The sequence below is a fragment of the Tupaia chinensis genome, unplaced genomic scaffold (assembly GCF_000334495.1).
Source record: "Tupaia chinensis unplaced genomic scaffold, TupChi_1.0 Scaffold000394_1, whole genome shotgun sequence".
Classification (NCBI taxonomy): Eukaryota; Metazoa; Chordata; class Mammalia; order Scandentia; family Tupaiidae; genus Tupaia; species Tupaia belangeri.
The window spans coordinates 1,178,760-1,198,700 of record NW_006159896.1 but is presented as its reverse complement, the minus strand read 5'-3'; the positions used below and the strand labels follow the sequence as shown (position 1 = coordinate 1,198,700).

Here is a 19,941-nt window from a genome sequence, read left to right as displayed (position 1 = left end):
AAAATTTCTAGCCAGGATCCATAATTTTTGTCCCCAGCCCTTCTCCTTCTCAGAGACCTGACAGTATTGAAAGATCACTGACAAGTCCTTTTTATTTATCACAATAGAGGATGGTGTTGTAATTCCTGTTTTATCCCCCTGAGATCAATTCACATTGCTTGCTGAATGGTGCAGCTAACATTTTGACTGCTGCATTGCAGCATTTATAAATAGCCTGCATCTCCAGACCTCTCTATTAGTATTTGCAAAACTGACCCTTTTCAGCTGCCTTAAATGAGACGCTGACTTAAACATGTAGAGTATGTATTTAGCACTACATCTCCTCTCATTCTCTGTGCACGTGGACTTGATTGGCAAAATCAGAGTTGTTCCACTGCTTTGAGATAGGCAGCCAGTTGATTGCAGTCCTAGGAAGTGGGTTGTCTCCAAGCGAATTTTAGGCAGTTGTGGTATAGACAGATAGGCCTGTGAGATTGGAGATTGTTTTTAATGGCACATTTCCCAGATTCTTCCTTCCTAGGCTCTCGGAAGGTGTTAATCCCTTAAGGCTGGGAATAGCCAGGGAGTCCACCTTATCAGCCTGCTGCATATTGCAGGCAGGTCCCGGGCTCTGTAGGCTTGGGAGGAGTGTGGTGTGCACACACAGTCTCAGAGACTTCAGCCACTCTCCGACATAGTTTTGAGTGAGAGGTTGTAGCACCTTTGGGTGGCAGTGGTTTTTGTTGATACTTGTAAACATTTTCCCATGTTTAATGCAGCCTTGGAAATTATCCTTTTAGGAGCAAAAAGAAACTGGAACTCATACAGGTAAACTAGAGACAGTTCCTACCAGGTGAAGGCAGGGTGCTCTTACTATTAGTCTATTTTGTTGTCTCCTGTAATCACACAAGTGAAAATTGTGCCTGCCGCCTTGCAGTGGGAGTGCGTTGGTGACTTTCAGATGCCCAGCTCCTCAGAGACAGCCAGTCTTGGCTTGGCAGAGCTCCCACCTACTGACGTCAGCTGATCTACTGCAGGAAAGAAAAGTCCATTATTGCCTGACCAAAGCACTTGGTATAGAATTGACTTGTTCTACTTCACTGGGGTGACAAAGAGGGCCTTTTAGGTTGGTTAATTTCAGCAGGGCCTCGCTGGACCAACTCCCTGGATTGGTAGGGTCAATCCAGCAAGCAGGGCCCAAGCAGGGAGACATGCTCAAGTGGAACCTTTGCAGCATTATAATGGAGGGTCTTATTTTCCATTGTAAGGGCTGCTCCCAAATGTGATTTCTTAAACATTTTTAGAAATATGGTGACATCTATAGTAAGAAGCAGGGCAAAAGCTATACAGTGTAATTCTGAAGACTTAGATGCCTTTCAGAAGCTTGAGTGCAGTGTAGTTGGTTTTCAGTACATACTGTTACCTCCCTTGGAAAATACTTCAACAAAAAAATGTTGTATGCAAGCAAATTAGATACATAATTTTCCAGCATTTCTGTTTTAATTGTTCCCTTAGAAATTAGAACAAAGGAAGTATATAAATAAGTTATCCTAACCCTAATTGTTTGCTAACTTAAGAAGATGTGGGACAAGAGATGGCATAGCAGTTATGTCACTGGACTGCCACATGGCTGACCACAGTTCAAGTCCTGGACCTAGTGGCTTGAAACTCATGCCAGGTGTGTGTGTGTGTGTGTGCACGCGCGCACGTGCCCAAGATCTCTGGAGGACAAGGGATTGTGGCATGGCCACCCCCCCCCACGGGGGGCAGGGTGATGTCTCACTTTCTGTCTCACTATCTTTATTTGTCTCTCTCCCCAGTGAGTACACAGTCCTTAAGGCAAAAACTTCCACAGAAAAAGAAAGAATATGCAATCTTTTAAATTTGCTGTGAGGTGCATGCACTTGCTGTAGATAGAGAAAAAGGGAGAGTGAGAAAGCACCCTCGAGGGGGGTGATGGCCATGCCTCAGTCACTTCTCTGTTCTCCTCTTGGTATTGTGGGCATGCATACACACATGCCTGGTATGTTTTTCTAGCTGCCAGGTCTAGGACTCAAACAAAGGAGTTGACCACATGGGACCCAGCTGCCCCAATCACTATGCCACCTAACTGTCTCAAGAAGATGCACACTTAAAAATTAAAATAATTTTGATTTTTAAAAAAATATACTGGAGGTGAGGCCAACAGGTGGTGGTTAGGGTGCTGGATCTCACATGCCCACATGACTTAAACTGTACCATTTAAGTCCTAGTCCTGGTGGCTTAAGAAGTCATGCTCATGGGACTAGCAGTTAGCATAATGTGTCACTGAACTCCCATGTAGTCGACTGCAGTTCGAGTCCCGGACCCACCGGCTTAAACCCACGCCAGGCACGTGTGTGTGTGCCCAAGATCCTGAGAGGAGAATGCAGGAGAAGGGATTGTGGCGTGGCCATCCCCCTTGGCGGGTGATTTCTCGCTGTCTCTCTCTTTTTTAAAAAAATAATTATATTATATTATTCATTCATTCACTTCTTAATTTGAGAGAGAGACACAGAGAGAGATAAAGTGAGAAAGAAAACCACCAGGTCCAGGACTCGAACTGTGGTCATCCATATGGGAGTGTCCAGAACTTAATCACCACACCACCTGCTGGTCCCTTTCTGGCGAGTGCATAGGCCCTATAGCAAAAACCTCTCCAAAAAAAAGTCATGCTCACAAGTGTGCCAAGAATCCCTAGAAAAGAATGAAGGCGAAAGGATTGCTGTGTGACCATTGCTGGGTGATTTCTCACTTTCCCTCTCTCTCTGTACATACACTGTAAAGAATAGATCATTTTGGGACCAGCAGATGGCGTAATGTTTACATCACTGGCCTCCCATGTAGTCTACTGTGATTCTAGTCCTGGACCTGATGGCTTGAAACTCATGCAGGCACATGCACATGTGTGCCCAAGATCCCGAGAGAAGAATGGAGGAGAAGGAATTGTGGCATGACCATCCCCCCAGGGGTGATTTCTTGCTCTCTCGCTCTCTCTCACTAGTGAGCACATGCATCCTATAGCAAAAGTCTCTCTTAAAAAAGAAAAAAAAAAGTTTTTTTTAAAAAAAGAATTATTTATTTAATATTAAATGTTTTTCAGTTTGACCAGAGAGAGAAAAGGAAAGGGAGAAAGCAAGCCGCCAGGTCCGGGACTTGAATCATGGTCGACTATATAGAAGTCCACCACCCTAACCACGTGCCATCTGCTGGCCTAAGAATAGATAGCTTTTCACTGTATGCATGCTCTGAAAAAATAATATTGTACCTCACAAACATGTACGATTATCTGTAAACCAGAAAAACAATAAAATTACTCATGGATTTAAAAAAAAAAAAGAATAGACAGCTTTTAAAAAATACAATTATGTGACATTATTTATTACTATTACTGTTTTTAAATTTGCTATAGGGCATGTGTAGTCACCAGAGAGAGAGAGAAGAGAGGATGAAAAAGCAAGCTGTCAGGTCCGGGACTCAAACCACAGTTCGCCATGTGGAAGTCCAGCACCTTAATCACCATTCCACCTACTGGTTCCAACAACTTTTTTTTAAAACACAGCTATTGGGTTACCACCATAGAGCAGTGGAAATGCAGTGCTCAATGAGAAGCCAGATCCCTTATGGCAGCTGTGGTTTTGGTTCTTTTTTTTTTGTTGTTAACTTTAATTTTTATTTATTTATTATTTTTGGTTTTGGTTCTTGGCCTAGCCTGCCAGCTGCACCCATGTTCAGAATCCAACCGGGAGCAAGGAGTGGAGGAAAGAAGGATCAGCATGCCTCTCTGTTTCTCACTGCCATGTGCACATCATGCATGTGGTCTTTCGTGAATAAAGAAAGATAAACACATCTATTTACCGAGGATACAAAGCTGTGCCTTGACCTCCGTTTCCCTGGGGTCCCGCCTTACTGTAAGGGCAGCTACTTCTCAGAGTCTGCTGATTTGTGGCCAGTTCAAGATTAGTAATAAAGTTTATTCATTAGGTTGACACATACCAAGTAACTTTATCAGCACATTCTTGTCTTCCCTTCTTGTCAGGAATGCATTTTCTTAGATAGAATTCCAGTTTTACAGTGTGGGACTGAAATATTCCGTATGGAGTTCTTCCCCGCCCCTTGGGCTTTGCCTGGCAGCTGCAGCACTCCTAGTGGTGGTCACTTATTCACCAGGCACTTCTTAGTGTCTCCAGGATGTTAGCAATTAGGGACCCAAAGCTTGGGTGCTCAGAGTAATCGTACCATGGGAAGTACATATCAGTGTTTTGTAGACCTCAGAAAAGTGGGATTATATCTTAGAAGGAGGGAACAAAGGAGCATTGGCTACCATTTAGTAAGGAGGCATGGTCCTGCAGTTTATTCATTTGAGCTGGGCGAGAGCTGCGACTAGTAGTTATCCAGGCAGAGAAGAAATCCCAGCCATTCTAGGCAAAGGAAGCTGTGCAATGACTGGGAGTTTTAAAGAGAATCATGCATTTTGGAAAAGAAAGAATATTTCTATATGCCAAGAGGGTCGATGGTGTGGGTGAGAGATGATACCAGATCAGTGTGTGGGGCCAGGTCGTGAAGGTCCTGCGTAGGAGGATTCTTCCCTCTCTCAGAAGGGTACAGTAAAGGAGCTGGGGAGGACATGGCAAGGATTTTTTAAAATTTATTTATTTAATTTCATTTGTCATTATTTTATTATTTTTTAACTTGACTTAGGAGAGACACACACAGAGAAAGGGAAAGTGAGAAAGTAAGCCACCAGGTCTGGGACTTGAACCATGGTCAGCCATGTGGGAGTTCAGTACTTAACCATCATGCCACCTACTGGTTCCAGTGTTTTTTTTAATACTTAAAAAAAATGAGACTACATGTATAAGCAGTAATACAACAAAAATAACTGGTTGAGAGGTGGAGAGTAATTTGGAAGGAGTGGTGACTGGGCTGAAACTACCTCTTCCCCTCTTCTCTAGAAAGATAGTCCCTTCATAGGAAGGTGGTGTTTAGAGCTAATCCCTGGAGGGCTGGAATGTGAACTGCAAACTTTAACCTCACCCAGGTCTCAAGGTGTTCACCTCCCAGCTGAGCATGCAGGAGCACCTTCACTTCCAGTCCCAATCTTTGGCCCGCTTGCCCTTCTCTGTTAGCTGGGCAGGGGATAGAAGGTTGCCTGGGTAACACTTTTTATTCCTCTTCATTTCATAGAACAATAGCTGGAAGGAACCATAAAGCTTATCTGGTCTGCTTCCTTACCAAATCCAGCATCCCCTCTGTAGACCATGACTTAAACGTCAGAAGGGAGGGACCAGCAGTTAGCGTAATGGCTATGTCGCTGGACTCCCACGTAGTCGACCGTGGTTCGAGTCCCGGACCTGGTGGCTTAAAACTCACGCTGGGCGCGCGTGCGTGCGCACCCAAGATCCCGAGAGGAGAACGGAGGAGAAGGGATTGCAGCGTGGCCATCCCCCCTGGGGAGTGATTTCTCGCTTTCTGTCTCTATGTCTCTCTCTGTCTGGCAAGCGCACGCGCCCTGTAGCGAAAACCTCTCCAAAAAAAAAAAAAAATGTCAGAAGGGACATGAGACTGTGTGGTTTCCACCTGTCATTTTTAGTCACTCCAAGTGAGAGAGGTGTGGAGAGGGAAGGGGGCTGGAGAAGAGCACATTTACTGACAAGCCCAGCAGCTTTTCATTATTAGTCTACCTATTTCCTTCTGTGGCCTTGAAATTGGCACGAGGATAAAGTGTATTATACCTGATAAAATCAAGTATCGCATTCTGGGTTTTTCATATGTGTAGAGGTCAGGTTCTCTTCATGATGTTAAAATGTGGTGGAACTGCCCAGAAATCTGAGGGTACAAAGTTCTTTTTCTTTTAGGGGGGAGGTTTTTGCTATAGGGCGTGTGCGCTCGCCAGACAGACAGAGAGAGACATAGAGACAGAAAGCGAGAAATCACTCCCCAGGGGGGATGGCCACGCTGCAATCCCTTCTCCTCCGTTCTCCTCTCGGGATCTTGGGTGCGCACGCACACGCGCCCTGCATGAGTTTTAAGCCACCGGGTCCAGGACGCGAACCGTGGTTGACTACATGGGAGTCCAGTGACATAGCCATTACGCTAACTGCTAGTTCCCAAGGTCCAAAGTTGGAGGACTGAGTCTGCATTTGTGATTAACTTGACTGATGCTGGCCTTAGGGAGTTTCTTTGCCTTTCAGATTAACAGGTAGAAATACAAGAGAGTAGCTCTTTCACAACACTTTTCTCTTTTTCCAAGATGCACCATGATTTTTTTTTTTTAATTTTGTATATTCAGATGAAACTAAGCCTGGTCCTTGCCCAGGCACTGATAGTCTGATGAAGACTTGTAGAGTTGGCATGTCGGAGTAGCTGAGAAGTCAGCCATTTCAGCTAGGTTAGTTCTATTGGTTGTTTCTATTAAGTACTTGGCTATTTTATAATCGTTCCCTTCATTGAGTCAGAGGTCCAGCTCTGGAAAGACAGAAAAGCTATACATGATGAATTGCAGAGACCAGATGAGAAGTGTTTTGATTGGCTTTATCAGTTCTTTGCATTACCAAAGTTGGTATTTCTTTTGAATCCTTAGAGCCCTTGTAGAACTGACCGTATAAATCATAGTTCTCCCCCCTTGGTTTTGTTGCCATGTTGGTTGACAGCCCCTGAGGGACTCATGTAGGCAGGTGTTGTGGGGAAATAGATAGCCATTTCTTAGAAAAAGAAATGGGCTTTGTTGTTGAATCCTTAGAAGGGGCTACCTTCTCACTTCGTTGGTCTGCTAGGGCACTCTGATCGTTCTTTCCTTCGGAGAGGCTGGTTCCATCGAATCTCTGTTGTTGTCTGAGGTGCTGATCTCAGGGCATGCTGTCTTTTCAGAAAATGGACCCAAGCGGGGTCAAAGTGCTGGAGACGGCAGAGGACATTCAGGAGAGGCGGCAGCAGGTCCTGGATCGATACCACCGCTTCAAAGAACTGTCAACCCTTAGGCGTCAGAAGTTGGAAGATTCCTATCGATTCCAGTTTTTCCAAAGAGATGCGGAGGAGCTGGAGAAGTGGATTCAGGAGAAACTTCAGATTGCATCTGATGAGAATTATAAAGACCCAACCAACTTGCAGGTGTGTGTGATCTCCCTGAGATTCTTGGCAAAATTTAAGAGCCCAAATATTCTTCCCTAAAATCAGACAAAGAAAGTTATTTAACATGACCTTGAGAGATTAAGCAGCAAGAAGAATATAGGTCAGACATAAGGAAGGACCTGTTCTAAATGGCCCTAGTGTATTAGGGTGAACGTAGACTCTTGCAGGTATTCGTTTATGTTTTCTGATGCTTTCAGCTGATGGTTCTCATTTTAAAAATTTGCTAGAGGGTTTGTATGCTCGTAGGAGAGAGAGGGAAAGTGAAGAAGCACCCCCCTATGGGAGACTGTCATGCCACAATCCCTTCTCCATTTCTCCCTCTTTTTGTGTTTTTGGGCATGTATGCTCATGTGCTTGGCATGGTTTTCAAGCCGTCATGTCTGGGTCTTGAACCAGGGTCATCCATGCAAGATCAGGCTGCCTTAACCACCAGGCCTTAGAGCTGGCCCAGTGAACAACTTGTTAAAACTATTTTGGTAGTAAGTGGAACAATGGTTGTGCTCTTGGGTTCTCTTAGTACACCAAGATAGTCTTAAAAGAGAGAATAATGAAGAACAATGGTTTAGCTCCAGTCTTTTCAACTGGCCCCTGCGCATCTCAGTACTTGATGAAAAAGGGGTATTGAGAAATGGAATGTAGACAGGATTAGAGAAAGTGGCCTCTAAAGCAAGTGAAATAAGGTGTCATGTTGCAAGTATAGATGGGTTATCAGGGCATGCTAAGAGGACATCAGGATGGTTCTGTGTTACTAGAAGGGATAAGCTGTCTCCATAAAAGCTGATTTTCTGATAGACAGTAGAATTAGGATATTTTGTAGCATGTTCCAGCTACAAAGTTGATCTTCCTTGGCCACATCTTCAGAGGACTGGTGGAGATGCAGTCAGAGTATTTGGGTAATTGGCAACTAGAGAATGGGCAGGCTACTCAGTCACCTCCATGACTAGGGAAGATGGGACTGAGCAGGGAGGGGGCCAAGTGATGAGTGCTGCCTGTTGCATCTGTGGCTCACTTCTGGTCCCCTGCAGGGAAAGCTGCAGAAGCATCAAGCCTTTGAAGCGGAGGTGCAGGCCAACTCGGGAGCCATTGTTAAGCTGGATGAAACTGGCAACCTGATGATCTCGGAAGGGCATTTTGCATCTGAAACCATACGGGTGAGTATGAACACTTTCAATGTGGTGGAGGAATGTGGGTTCACACTTACATGCCCGTTGTGTTCCCCAAAAGTAGACTTGTCCAGCTTCTGAATTTGTGAAGTCTTCTAAGGGAGTTACCCAAATCCTACCTTAATAATATGATTCAGCATGACTATAAGCAAGTACTTGTATACTCAAATTAATATTCTTTTTATAGAACAAATTTGATGGTGATTATACTTTAAATGAGTGTGTAAATTCGTGTATTTTCAGATGCTAATTAGGTGGGAGAGTTTATTACCAAAGTGGGTGAATTTAAGGATTAGGACATAAAGATAAATAAAAACAATCAGAGACACTGTAAAGAAAGTTCTCTGTTTCAAAGCTTGCCATTTGGCAGGGCTGGCAGTTGGCATGGTGGTTGGGGACGTTAGACTCCTGCAGTTTGAGTCCTGGACCTGGTGGCTTGCTTTCTCACTTTCTCTCTCTCTCACTCTGTCCCTTTTTGCTCAAATTAAAATAAATAAATAAATGGATAAATAAAGTTAAGTATTTAAAAAAAAGAAAGAAAGAAAGAAAGTTTGCTATTTGGGACCATCCGGTGGCTTGGTGGTTAAGGTAGCTAGATTCAACCTGGCTAACAGTGTGGTTCGAGTCCTGGACCCAGCAGCTTGAAAAAAAAGCCAGTCACGTTTGCATGTGTGCCCAAAATCCCAAAAGGAGACATGGAGGAGAAGGAACTATAGTGCGGCCGTCCCTTTGGGAGGTGCTCTCTCACTTTTCCTCTTTTTCTTTCTTTACTTCTTTTTTTTTGAATAGGTTTTTCCTGTAGGGTGCGTGCACTCCTCAGAAAGACAGAGAGACAGAAAGTGAGAAGTCATTCGCCAAGGGGGATGACCACGCCACAATTCCTTCTCCTCCATTCTCATCTCGGTATCTTGAACACGCACGCACACGCACCTGGTGTGAGTTTAAGCCATTGGGTCCAGGACTTGAACTACAGTCGACTACAGGGGAGTCCAGTGACATAGCCATTACACCATCTGCTGGTCCTGTCTTTTTTTTTTTTTAAGAATTATTTTATTTAACTTTATCTATTTATTAATTTTTAATTTGGTCAGAGAGGGAAAGTGAGATAGCAAGCTGCCTGGTCCTGGACTTGAACCGTGGTCGGCCATGTGGGAGTCCAGTGCCTTTAACCACCACATCTCTGCTCTTTCCTCCTTTTTCTTTCTCTGTCTTTCCCCAGTGAGCATACACACTCTCTAGCAAAGTATAAAATAAATAAATAAAGCTTGCTGTCTGAATCTTTTATTTTTTTTCTTTTAGAGAGAGATTTTTGCTATAGGGCATGTGCTTGCTGGAGACCCCCTGGAAGGATGGCCATGCTGCAGTCCCTTCTCCATTTTCCTCTCGGGATTTTGGGCATGAGTACACATGTGCCCAGCGTGAGTTTCAAGCCACCGGGTCTGGGACTTGAACAGTGGTCGACTATATGGGAGTCCAGCGACATAACCATTACGCCACCTGCTGGTCCCCCGTCTAAATCTCTGTGGCTCGCCCCAGGAGCAGTTGTCTAGGCAGCAAACCAGTTTCAGGTTCAGCTCTCAGTAGTGACTTGTGACACCTGTTGGTCAGTGACTCTAGGACTGACAATGAAGTAGGAGTCCTCCAACTCTGGTCTGGTGCCAGTTCATTGGGGTTGAGGCGATCATTGATATTTTGCTGCTTTGTTTCACATTTCTAGTACCAAGATTTTAAGGGAAAACCAAGTTCTTCATGACCAGGCATGCCCATTGAGTTTCTTAGAACCAGATGCTCTTACCTGTCGTTACCCCACATCTGCCTGTGTGTTTTGTTTGGGTCATCCAAAAGTACATTGCATTGAAGGCCCAGCCTTTTCCTAAAAATTCAGAGGAAAGTTGTGTTTGTTAAGCTCAGTTAGAAATTTTAACTCCATGCTCTTCCCCCTTCGCCATTTTGGATGTTTCATTCTTACAGGATGCAGTTTGATGGTTTTTAACCGTTATCATCTGGTGTCTCACATTTGTTCTGCTGTACTCTGTAGTCTTGTGTTAAAGACTAACAATTAGCCCTGAGCTTTTGATTAATCATTATTAACTATTGCCAGTGATGATTATAAACAGGAAACGAAAGTCACTTCCAAATGCCATACGACCAACTGTTTCATTACATTCAGCCCGTTCGAACCGATGCGATACGAGTTTCTGCAGTTATTTTTTTATGCACCCATCTTCCCACTGGTTCATATCCTCTCTAATAGCCAATGGAGACAGCATACCCTGTTGTTTCCTTGGTAGAAGTTGCTTTGCCAGAAAGAAAGGACTGCTCTGTAGTAGTGTGATCAGGTTACAGATGGGGACAACTAGAAATCAAGAAATCAATCAAATGTTTGGCTTGGGCAGCTAATCACTTCACTCACATCTGTCAGCACCTTTTGCCTTATTTAGAGGTGTTTTACTAAAGTAACATTAGAAGTACTGAAAGTGGTCCAGCCACATAGCAGGGAGTTCGGTAGTATAGAGGGGGCTGGTTTCCACGTGACTGACTGCAGTTCATATCCCAGTCCCAGTTTGAAAAACATGCCTGGCACATGCCTAAGATCCTGATAGGATAGAAAAATGACAGACAAAAGGATTGTGGCTCGACCACACCCCATTGGGGTGGCTGAGTGCTTTCTCCCTCTCCTCCCTCCTTGTGCATGCACCCTCAGGGGAAAAAAAAGAATTTTTTAATTAAATGAAAAAGTCGGAGCCGGCAGGTGGCATGGTAGTTAAGGGCACTGGACTCCCACATGTCCATCACGGTTCGAGTTCTAGACGTGGAGGCTTGCTTTCTCACTTTCTCTCTCTTTCTCTCTTCCCTCTCTGGTCAAATTAAAATAAATAAAGTTAAATAAAATAATTCTTTTTTTTTCTTTAGATATTTAACAGAAACATGTTTGTTTATTTATTTTTTTTGGAGAGTTTTTTTTTTTTGCTATAAGGCGCGTGCGCTCGCCAGACAGAGACAGAGAGACAGAAAGCAAGAAATCACCGCCAGGGAAGATAGCCATGCCGCAATCCCTTCTCCTCCGTTCTCCTCTCGGGATCTTGGGTGCGCACGCACACGTGCCCTGCGTGAGTTTAAACCATTGGGTCTGGGACGCGAACCGCGGTCAACTACATGGGAGTCCAGCGACATAGCCATTACGCTAACTGCTGGTCCCAATAAAATAATTCTTAAAATAAAAGAAAGAAACACATCCGTGAAGTTTAAAAAAAAAAAAAGTGGGTGTCCAGCAGATGGCGTGGTGGTTAAGGTGCTGGACACTCCCAGATGGCTGACCACGGTTCGTGTCCTGGACCTGGCAGCCTGCTTTCTCACTTCTTCTCTCTCTCTCTCTCTATCTCTCTCTTGTCAAATTAAAGTAAATGAATGAATAAATAAAGTAAAATAAATAATTATTTTTTTAAAAAAAGGTATGTTTAAAAAAAATAAGGAAAAGAAAAAGTGGGCCAGCAGGTCGCAGAGTGGTTAAAGCACTGGATTCCACATGGCCACTGCACAATTTGAGTCCTGACCCAGTGGCTTGAAAAATACACTGTATGTGTGCGTGCATGTCCAAAATATTTTTTTAAAAGAATTATTTTATTTCACTTTATTTATTTATTATGTTCTTGTTATTATTTTCCAGTTTGATCAGAAAGTCAGAAAGCAAGTTACTAGGTTCAAGATTTGAACCTTGGTTGGTCATGGTCCAGCTCCTTTAACCACCACACCACCTCTGGCCCTGCATGTCCAAAATCTTAAGAGGAGAATGGAGAAGAGGTTACTGTGTGACCATCCCTGCCCCAGGGTGGGCGGGGGGTGATTTCTCACTTTCTCTTTTTTCTCTGTCTCTCTCTCTCATGAGTGCATGCACCCCATAGCAAAAATCTAAAAAGACGAAGAAGTATGTTAGGCTAGCTGTGTTGGCTCATGCCTGTATTTCCATTTACTTGGGAGGCGTGAGTTGGAGGCAAGATTTTGTCTCTGAAAATAAATAAGTCATACATTTTAAAAATACTGTCAACTCAGAAAGAGAAAAAGTAACAACAATAAAAAAAACCACTAACTGCCATTTGTTCGTAGCTATTGGTAGCTGTTTACGTGCAGACACGTCGCTGATCTCTGGGCCCCACAACAGGCTTACAAGGTGGCCGCCACTGTCTCCATGTTTTAGAAGGGTGGAAACTGAGGCCCGGAGTTTCAGTCAGCTCCTTTTTCCTCCAGTCACAATGATTTGCTTTATTGTTTTTCAACTTGTATTTTTTTCCTGTCACCTGCCCTCCGTTTTTATGCCACCTGCTTCTCTGGACGCTCCTGCTGCTTGCACATGCCCTCGTTGAGCAATCTGCCTGAGTCAGAACCGGGATTTCTCCTCCACCCAGTCCGCTTTCAGTGTCTCCGAAGTGCACCTGCCTCCCTGCCCACTCACGTTGCCAGGCTGTACTAAGCCTGGGAAACTGGACTCGAATCTGCAATTTTTACAAGAATAGTCACACCAGGAATGGGAAGGTTATTCTAGAACCGGGACAGACCTTGCCCTAGATCTTTACTCATATATGTGGAATGACATTTGTGAGACTGACCGTTGACTTGAATGTAGAGATTTTCCCTAGTCTCTTATGCGACCTCATTTTTGATTTGATTATGGAGTTCTCCTTTAATCTTTTCTTTCACGCTCAGGGTTCCTATGGCAATCCCGGCTCAGTAATTTGCTCGGTCCCATAGCTCATGGCTTAGTTTGGCAGGTGGCGTTCACAGGAGGGGGCTGGCATGCAGAGGCTGTAACTGTGTCCTGGATAACCTGTTTGTCCCTGGTTTAGACTTTCACACCATACCGGACGGCATGGCGCCCCATAGTCACCGCCACCCACATCGGGTCCCACATCCGAGTAGGTGGAGTGTTGGCGTGCTGCTGGTTGCTTTTCCTGTTGCCTTGGAAGGCATTTCACTTCCTTCCCGGCGGTGAATGACAGCGCTAGCCGAGGCGGTGGAAGTGAACTGTGCAAGCATTTATTTCCCTCCTGCTCGCTCCTCCCAAGTGAAACGTCTGCACTTGTTTCTCAGGGTATCCACCCATGTTGACTATCCAGAATGGGTCCCTTGGTTTTATTTTGCTGGGAGTGGTATCTCAACGATGGGTGGATCCTAGACTTCTTTGTTAGTGTTTGAACCTTCTGGTTTGTGTCTTCTGTCTGTCAGTGTTTCACAGAAACTCCCAGTATCTTGGGTAGCTGTAATCAAGGTATTGATGTTGAATTGGAATAGTGGGGTGCATCGCCTAAGCATGAGTTGATGATCCATTTACCCCAGTTCTTGACAAGTCCTTACTGGCTGTGCCGTGAGAACCCAAAGATGCTGGGAAGTGAGCGTGTTTGGCCCTGTGGCTGGCACTGAGTGGGATTCGAGGCAAGCCTGACTCAAGGTGCCTCGAACCACAAACTGCCGTTTCACAGAGCTGCGGAACGCCTCCTTCAAGTGTCCTCTGATAACCGAGTCCACTGCAGGACCCGTTGTCCCCTCTGTGTACTGAGGTTTCCCTGTGGTGCCTCACAGTTTGTCCATTTAGGATGTCTTAGGACCCCTGCTTCATTCTCTTCCTCCTCTGTGAATTCAGAGAATACCCTCTCATACTTCCCACTCTGTGCTCATTCATCTTTCCTTCCTCACTAGTCTTTTGACCTAGGAATACTACTTCAACAATTTGATAATTATTAATGTTAATATTATAATATAGTTATTAATCATTGAAATAAATTAAAATACATCTGCCTACGAAAGGTCAATTATAAAATTTTAAGGCCTACCAAACCACTATGAAGTATTTTTTTCTACTACAGTTAATAAACACTTTCCTCTCAGTTTAAAGATTATCTTTTTTTAAAAAAAATCTACATTCAGAGCTCCACGAGGTTTCTGACATGTCATCACTGTGGAAGAGCCCTAGCCACAGTGCCATGCCCCTGTGGTCCTAGCTTGCTGGGAGGCTGGGATAGGAGGAGTGTGAGAACACATGAAATACTGTCAGAAATACTCACCTGCTTATCTATATTTCTCACTCCCTCTCTCTAGAAAGAACTCTATGGAAGAGTGCGATCCCACAGAGCCAGTGGTAATTTGATTTAAAAATCTGACTTTCAAATTCCAGACTCGTTTAATGGAGCTGCACCGCCAGTGGGAATTACTGTTGGAGAAAATGCGGGAGAAGGGGATCAAGCTGCTGCAGGCGCAGAAGCTGGTGCAGTATCTACGAGAATGTGAGGATGTGCTGGACTGGATCAACGACAAGGTGTGTTTGGGGAAGGATAGGGGAGATGCCACGTGATGTGCAGCTGGGAGCCCGAGGTAGTGCAGGTGTGACCAGCTTACAGGAAAGGGGTGGGCACGGAAGTGCCGTATTTCCAGCCGCTCTCTAGGTGCGTTCTGTCCTGTAACTGCAGCTTGAATCTCTGACCTAGAAGTGCTGTGAGCGCGACCTCTTAGCTGTCGGGAAGTAAAATGAAAAAGCCACACAGAAAACTGCACCCATTAAAGCCCACACGGCCCTATCCTGATATGTCTGTTCCATGATAAGTTTCTGTGAGCCAGCATACCACGTATTGCTTGGTGACACTGGCTTTGTTACGGTTCCTACCAGGAAGCAATTGTGACCTCTGAGGAGCTGGGCCAGGACCTGGAGCATGTGGAGGTGTTACAGAAGAAATTTGAAGAGTTTCAAACAGATATGGCTGCTCATGAAGAAAGGGTTAATGAAGTGAACCAATTCGCTGCCAAACTCACTCAGGTACATTTCTCACGGCAAGCCTGTGTTAACTTTCTAGAAGGAAATTTTGGTGATTGGTTCCCTAATTTCTGGGTGAGTAGATTTTTATAAGCATGCCTGAGTTTTGTTCAGATGGAAGTAAGGCAAAATACTGATTCCTCCTAATTTAGAAAATGCTTTTAACTTGTTGCCCCAGGCAGGAAGGGCAGAGTTCATCTGATCTGTCTTCTCCACCCACTTTCAGTGGGACTGGTGAAGCTTTTATTGGGCTCCTGAAACCAAGTTCCAGGGTTGCTCAGAGAAGGGTGTGGTGAACAATGCTTGCCTGGTATTGGCATACGTCCACCAACGTCCTCCTGCTCTTCCTTTCCTTTTTCTTCCTTTCCTTTTCTTTTTTTGGAGACATTTTTGCTATAGGGCGCGTGCTGCTGGTACCCTTCCCCTCCTTTTCGACTGGAGCGTCCACGGGCTCTCTCAGGAGCCGGGGAGAGCTCTGTAATGAGTGGGCTCACCCCTACAGCTCTGGAGCCCCATGAGACGGGAGCAACAGCCTTTCCATGTGCAGTTCTGTGACCTGCTCGTGACCTGCTTCTTTACTCTCCCATTCGACTATGGAGCTCACCATGCTCCAAAGATACCACGTAATAGGAACCGCAGAGTTTTTGCTGTTAGAAAAACTGAATTTGGGTGGTACAGATTTCACATTTCCACTCTAGGGCTGTTAAATTTTCCCATTTCAGAATAGCCAGCCTTCCTCAGAAATACCTCACCTTCCACAGTGGTGGATGGGATGCCACCCTGAGCCTTGACCCACCCATTCCATCATCTTGCAAATGTCTCTAAGAATCTGGATATGCTTTAACTGATTGCTTATTGTTTTTAATGAAAAGGACAAACCAAAATGTGGCTGGTAGGGAAGGATACCGCTAAAGAACAGCCTCCACTCTGAAGTTAGGAATAATCTCTTCAGCCCTAAAAATCCTGTGTAGAAGTGGGCATGCTTGGACCAGCAGTTAGCGTAATGGCTATGTCTCTGGACTCCCATGTAGTTGACCACGGTTCGCGTCCTGGACCCCGTGGCTTAAACTCACGCCGGGCACGTGTGTATGCGTGCCTAAGATCCCAAGAGGAGAATGGAGGAGAAGGGATTGCGGCATGGCCTTCCCCTCAGGGGGTAATATCTCCCTTTCTGTCTCTCTCTCTCTCTCTCTGTCTTTCTGGCTAGTGCACGTGCCCTATAGCAGCAACCTCTCCAAAAAAGAAAGAAAAGGAAGTGGACATGCTTAGTAGCTTGGTGAACATCGGAAATACCTCCCACTCACGCAGCAGGACAGGTGCTGCACTGATGAAGCAGCCATAGAGTGGCGATCAGTGTTGGGCAGCAAAGGTTTTCAGCACTGAGGCACAAAGCTGCTTCATAGCCATGCCACTCCAAGGGATAGAGAATGGTCTCCCCTCTGTGTGGAAGGAGTGAAAGGAGCCCCTTCTAGTTCTAGGTCACTTCATTTCACACAGGAGACTGGTACTACTTCCATTCGGGTTTCTCTCAGTGTGATGGAGATCTGCTAAGCAGGAGCCAACCTCTGGGGAACTAGTTGGAGGAGCCAGAGGTTAGAACCAAATCCGGTCTCTACTGTTCCTTACTTAGGAGCAGCACCCTGAAGAGGAACTGATCAAGACCAAGCAGGATGAAGTGAATGCAGCCTGGCAGCGGCTAAAAGGACTGGCCCTTCAGAGACAGGGGAAGCTCTTTGGGGCAGCTGAGGTTCAGCGCTTTAACAGGTACCAAGCCAGCACGGGCATCAACTTGCAGGGGCTGTGGAAGGTCGGTGGCCCATGCTCATCAGTCCGAGCCGGCCAGTCCTTGGCCATGGTTGTCATTCCTGGTTCTCCTAGACAGTCGTCAACTCTGGACTAACTTGTGCCTCTAACCTGTAGGGATGTGGATGAGACTATCAGCTGGATCAAGGAAAAGGAGCAGTTAATGGCCTCTGACGATTTTGGGCGAGACCTGGCAAGCGTTCAGGCTCTGCTGCGGAAGCATGAGGGTCTGGAGAGAGATCTTGCTGCTCTAGAGGACAAGGTAGGTTTTGAAAGCAGCTAGTGCTCTAAAAATAGGTTAGCAAGGACAAGGAGCACAGTCCTGACGGGTGTGTTTCTAGGTCAAGGCGCTGTGTGCCGAGGCTGACCGCCTGCAGCAGTCCCACCCTCTGAGCGCTACTCAGATTCAAGTGAAGAGGGAGGAGCTGATCGCCAACTGGGAGCAGATCCGTACTCTGGCAGCCGAGAGACATGCGCGACTCAATGATTCCTACAGGTGGGAGCCCTCCCGGGGCTTAGCAGCCAGTCCCTCCCAGAGAGGAGGGGAAGGCAGAGTTAGGGGTCAGTTCTGTTTTCTGAGTTACCGAGTTCCTGCATGCTATACCAGGTATCACCTTCTAAGAAAACACGGGTCACTTTTTCTACTTAGGTTTGTTTGGAGACGGCAGCTGTAGAGTGTGTGGTAGATACGTAGCATTTATTACCTTATACATTCTTCCATCCTGCACTACTACACTATGGCTGATAGCAATGGAAGTGTCCTTTTAGCTCTGTGAGTAGCATGGGAAATAGCTGGTTAAGTTGGAGTAAATTGAAGATGGAAAGGAAAAGAACACTTCTTACTAACCAGGGATTGAACCTGGCAACAAGGAAGTTGAAATATGGGACAAAATTGGGGCCCTCTAGTGATGGACAGAACCTATGTTCTCTCTCTCTCTCTCTTTTTTTTTTTTTTTTTTTAAGAATTATGTATTTATATTATTATTTTAATTTGACCAGAGAGAGAGAGGGGGAAAGTGAGAAATCAAGGTGCCAGGTCCAGGACTCAAACCACAGTTGACCATGTGGGAATCTAGCACCTTAACCACCACACTGCCTGCCAGCCCCCAGAACCTATATATTTTTTTGTTTTAAAGGTTTTTGCCTTAGAATGCTTGCACTCACCAGAGAGAGAGACAGACACAGTGAGAGGAAAAGTGAAAAGCCACTCCCAGGAAAGATGGCCATGCCTCAAGCCCTTCTCCATTCTTCTGGAATCTTTGGCATGCACGCACATGCACACACATGTGTGATTTTTAAGGTACCGGGTCTGAGACTTAAATCGTGGTCAGCCATGTGGGAGTCTAGCGACATAACTGCTACTTTATCTGCTGGTCTCAGAACCTATGTTTTATTTATGGTCGAGACGGAATTCTGTTTCTCGGGGCCAGCAGGTGGTATGATGGTTAAGAGCCCTGGACTCCCACATGGCCAACTGCAGTTCGAGTCCTGGACCTGGCATCTTGCTTTCTCATTTTCTCTGTCTCTCCCTGGTCAAATTAAAATAAATAATAAAAGTTAAATAATAAAAAGGAATCTTTAAAAAAAAAAAAAGAAAGAAAGAAAAAAATTCTGTTTCCCAGGACTAGAGTTTGTGTGATTTGTCACACTTTCAGGAATGAGGATTCGGAGCGTTCGTAGGCAATTTAGTACCCTTGGACGACCACTGGAAACATACTGACTTGCTTTTTGCTTTCCCTAGGCTTCAGCGCTTCCTCGCTGACTTCCGAGACCTCACCAGCTGGGTGACCGAGATGAAAGCCCTCATTAACGCGGACGAGCTCGCCAATGACGTCGCTGGGGCTGAAGCCCTTCTGGATCGGCACCAAGAGCATAAGGTAATGTCTCCAGGCTTTCCTGGAAGGACAGGCATTGGTGAGGCCTAGTGCCACAGCTAGCGTGATTCCTGGCGCCTGCCATCAGGGCTGCTGTTGGTTTGCCTTTGGGGACCTCCTCTACCTGCGGCTAATAGTGGGTAAACTGATTAACTGGCAGGATGTTAACCGTGATCCACAAAACCAGAGAGGAGCTCTGGCAAGTGCTGGGTTCTGCTCACCTGTTCTGTGCCCTCTTTAAAAGGTCTTTGGTTAGGCCACTAGATCCCACATCACCAGATGTGCAGTTTGAGTCCAAGACCTAACAGCTTAAAAAACATGTTGTGGGGGGCCAGCAGGTGGCATGCTAGTTAAGAGCGCCATACTCCCACATGGTCAACCATGGTTCAAGTCCCAGACCTAGTAGCTTGTTTTCTCACTCTTACTCACTCTCTCTCTCTCTCTGGTCTAATTAAAATAAATACATGAAGTTAAATAAAATAATTCTTTAAAAAAAAAAAAATGTTGGGTGCGAGTGCATATGTGCCCGGCACCCTGAGGAGAAAATGGAGAAGGGGTTGTGAGCGTGGCCACCTCCCTAGAGGGGCTTTCTCACCTTCTCTCTGTCTCTGTCACTCTCCAACAAGCATAGGCACCCTATAGTAAAAATTTTAAAAGTCTTCAATCAAATGATGAATTTCATCATTGGTTTGAGTAAATCAAAATGTCTTATTCTGGCATTTCCCCCAAATATCTTCCATGGAAAACTAGTTACATGAAGTCTTAATTGGCTTTATCATGAAAAGAAATTTTTTTTCCTTTTATTTGGAGGGGAGAGGGAGAGGTTTTTGCTATAGGGCATGTGTGCTCACCAGAAAGAGACAGTGAGACAGAAAGCGAGAAATCACCCCCCAGGGGGATGGCCATGCTGCAGTCCCTTTCCTCCATTCTCCTCTCGGGATCTTGGCACACATGCACACATGCCCAGCGTGAGTTTAAGCCACCAGGTCCGGGACTCCAACTGCCATCGACCACATGGGAATCTAGCGACATAACCATTATGCCAACTGCTGGTCCCAAAAAGAAATTATTTACTTCCTAAAAAATTTTGGAAAATACTGTTATGGAGGAGCTGTAAATTTATTATTTTTACTATTAAGCTTTTTTTTTTTTTTTTTTTTTTCTAAAGAGTCCA

At 45.2% G+C, this 19,941-nt stretch overlaps 1 protein-coding gene across 7 annotated transcripts in view; it reads left to right on the top strand.

Moving 5' to 3' along the window:
• Positions 1 to 6,853: 6,853 nt before the first annotated feature.
• The window catches only part of SPTAN1 (spectrin alpha, non-erythrocytic 1), a 65,270-nt gene continuing 52,182 nt past the window's right edge, over positions 6,854 to 19,941 (top strand). For 4 of the 7 annotated variants that reach the window (XM_014589983.2, XM_014589982.2, XM_014589979.2 and 1 more), the window contains exons 1-8: positions 6,871 to 7,107; positions 8,154 to 8,279; positions 14,458 to 14,598; positions 14,947 to 15,093; positions 16,721 to 16,854; positions 17,011 to 17,155; positions 17,235 to 17,389; positions 18,635 to 18,770. In XM_014589983.2, coding sequence (XP_014445469.1) covers positions 6,871 to 7,107; positions 8,154 to 8,279; positions 14,458 to 14,598; positions 14,947 to 15,093; positions 16,721 to 16,854; positions 17,011 to 17,155; positions 17,235 to 17,389; positions 18,635 to 18,770 — 1,221 coding nt within the window. Of the gene's footprint in view, positions 7,108 to 8,153; positions 8,280 to 14,457; positions 14,599 to 14,946; positions 15,094 to 16,720; positions 16,855 to 17,010; positions 17,156 to 17,234; positions 17,390 to 18,634; positions 18,771 to 19,941 lie in introns of all 7 variants that reach the window. The other 3 variants (XM_014589981.1, XM_014589978.1, XM_014589984.1) reach the window with 1 other exon arrangement.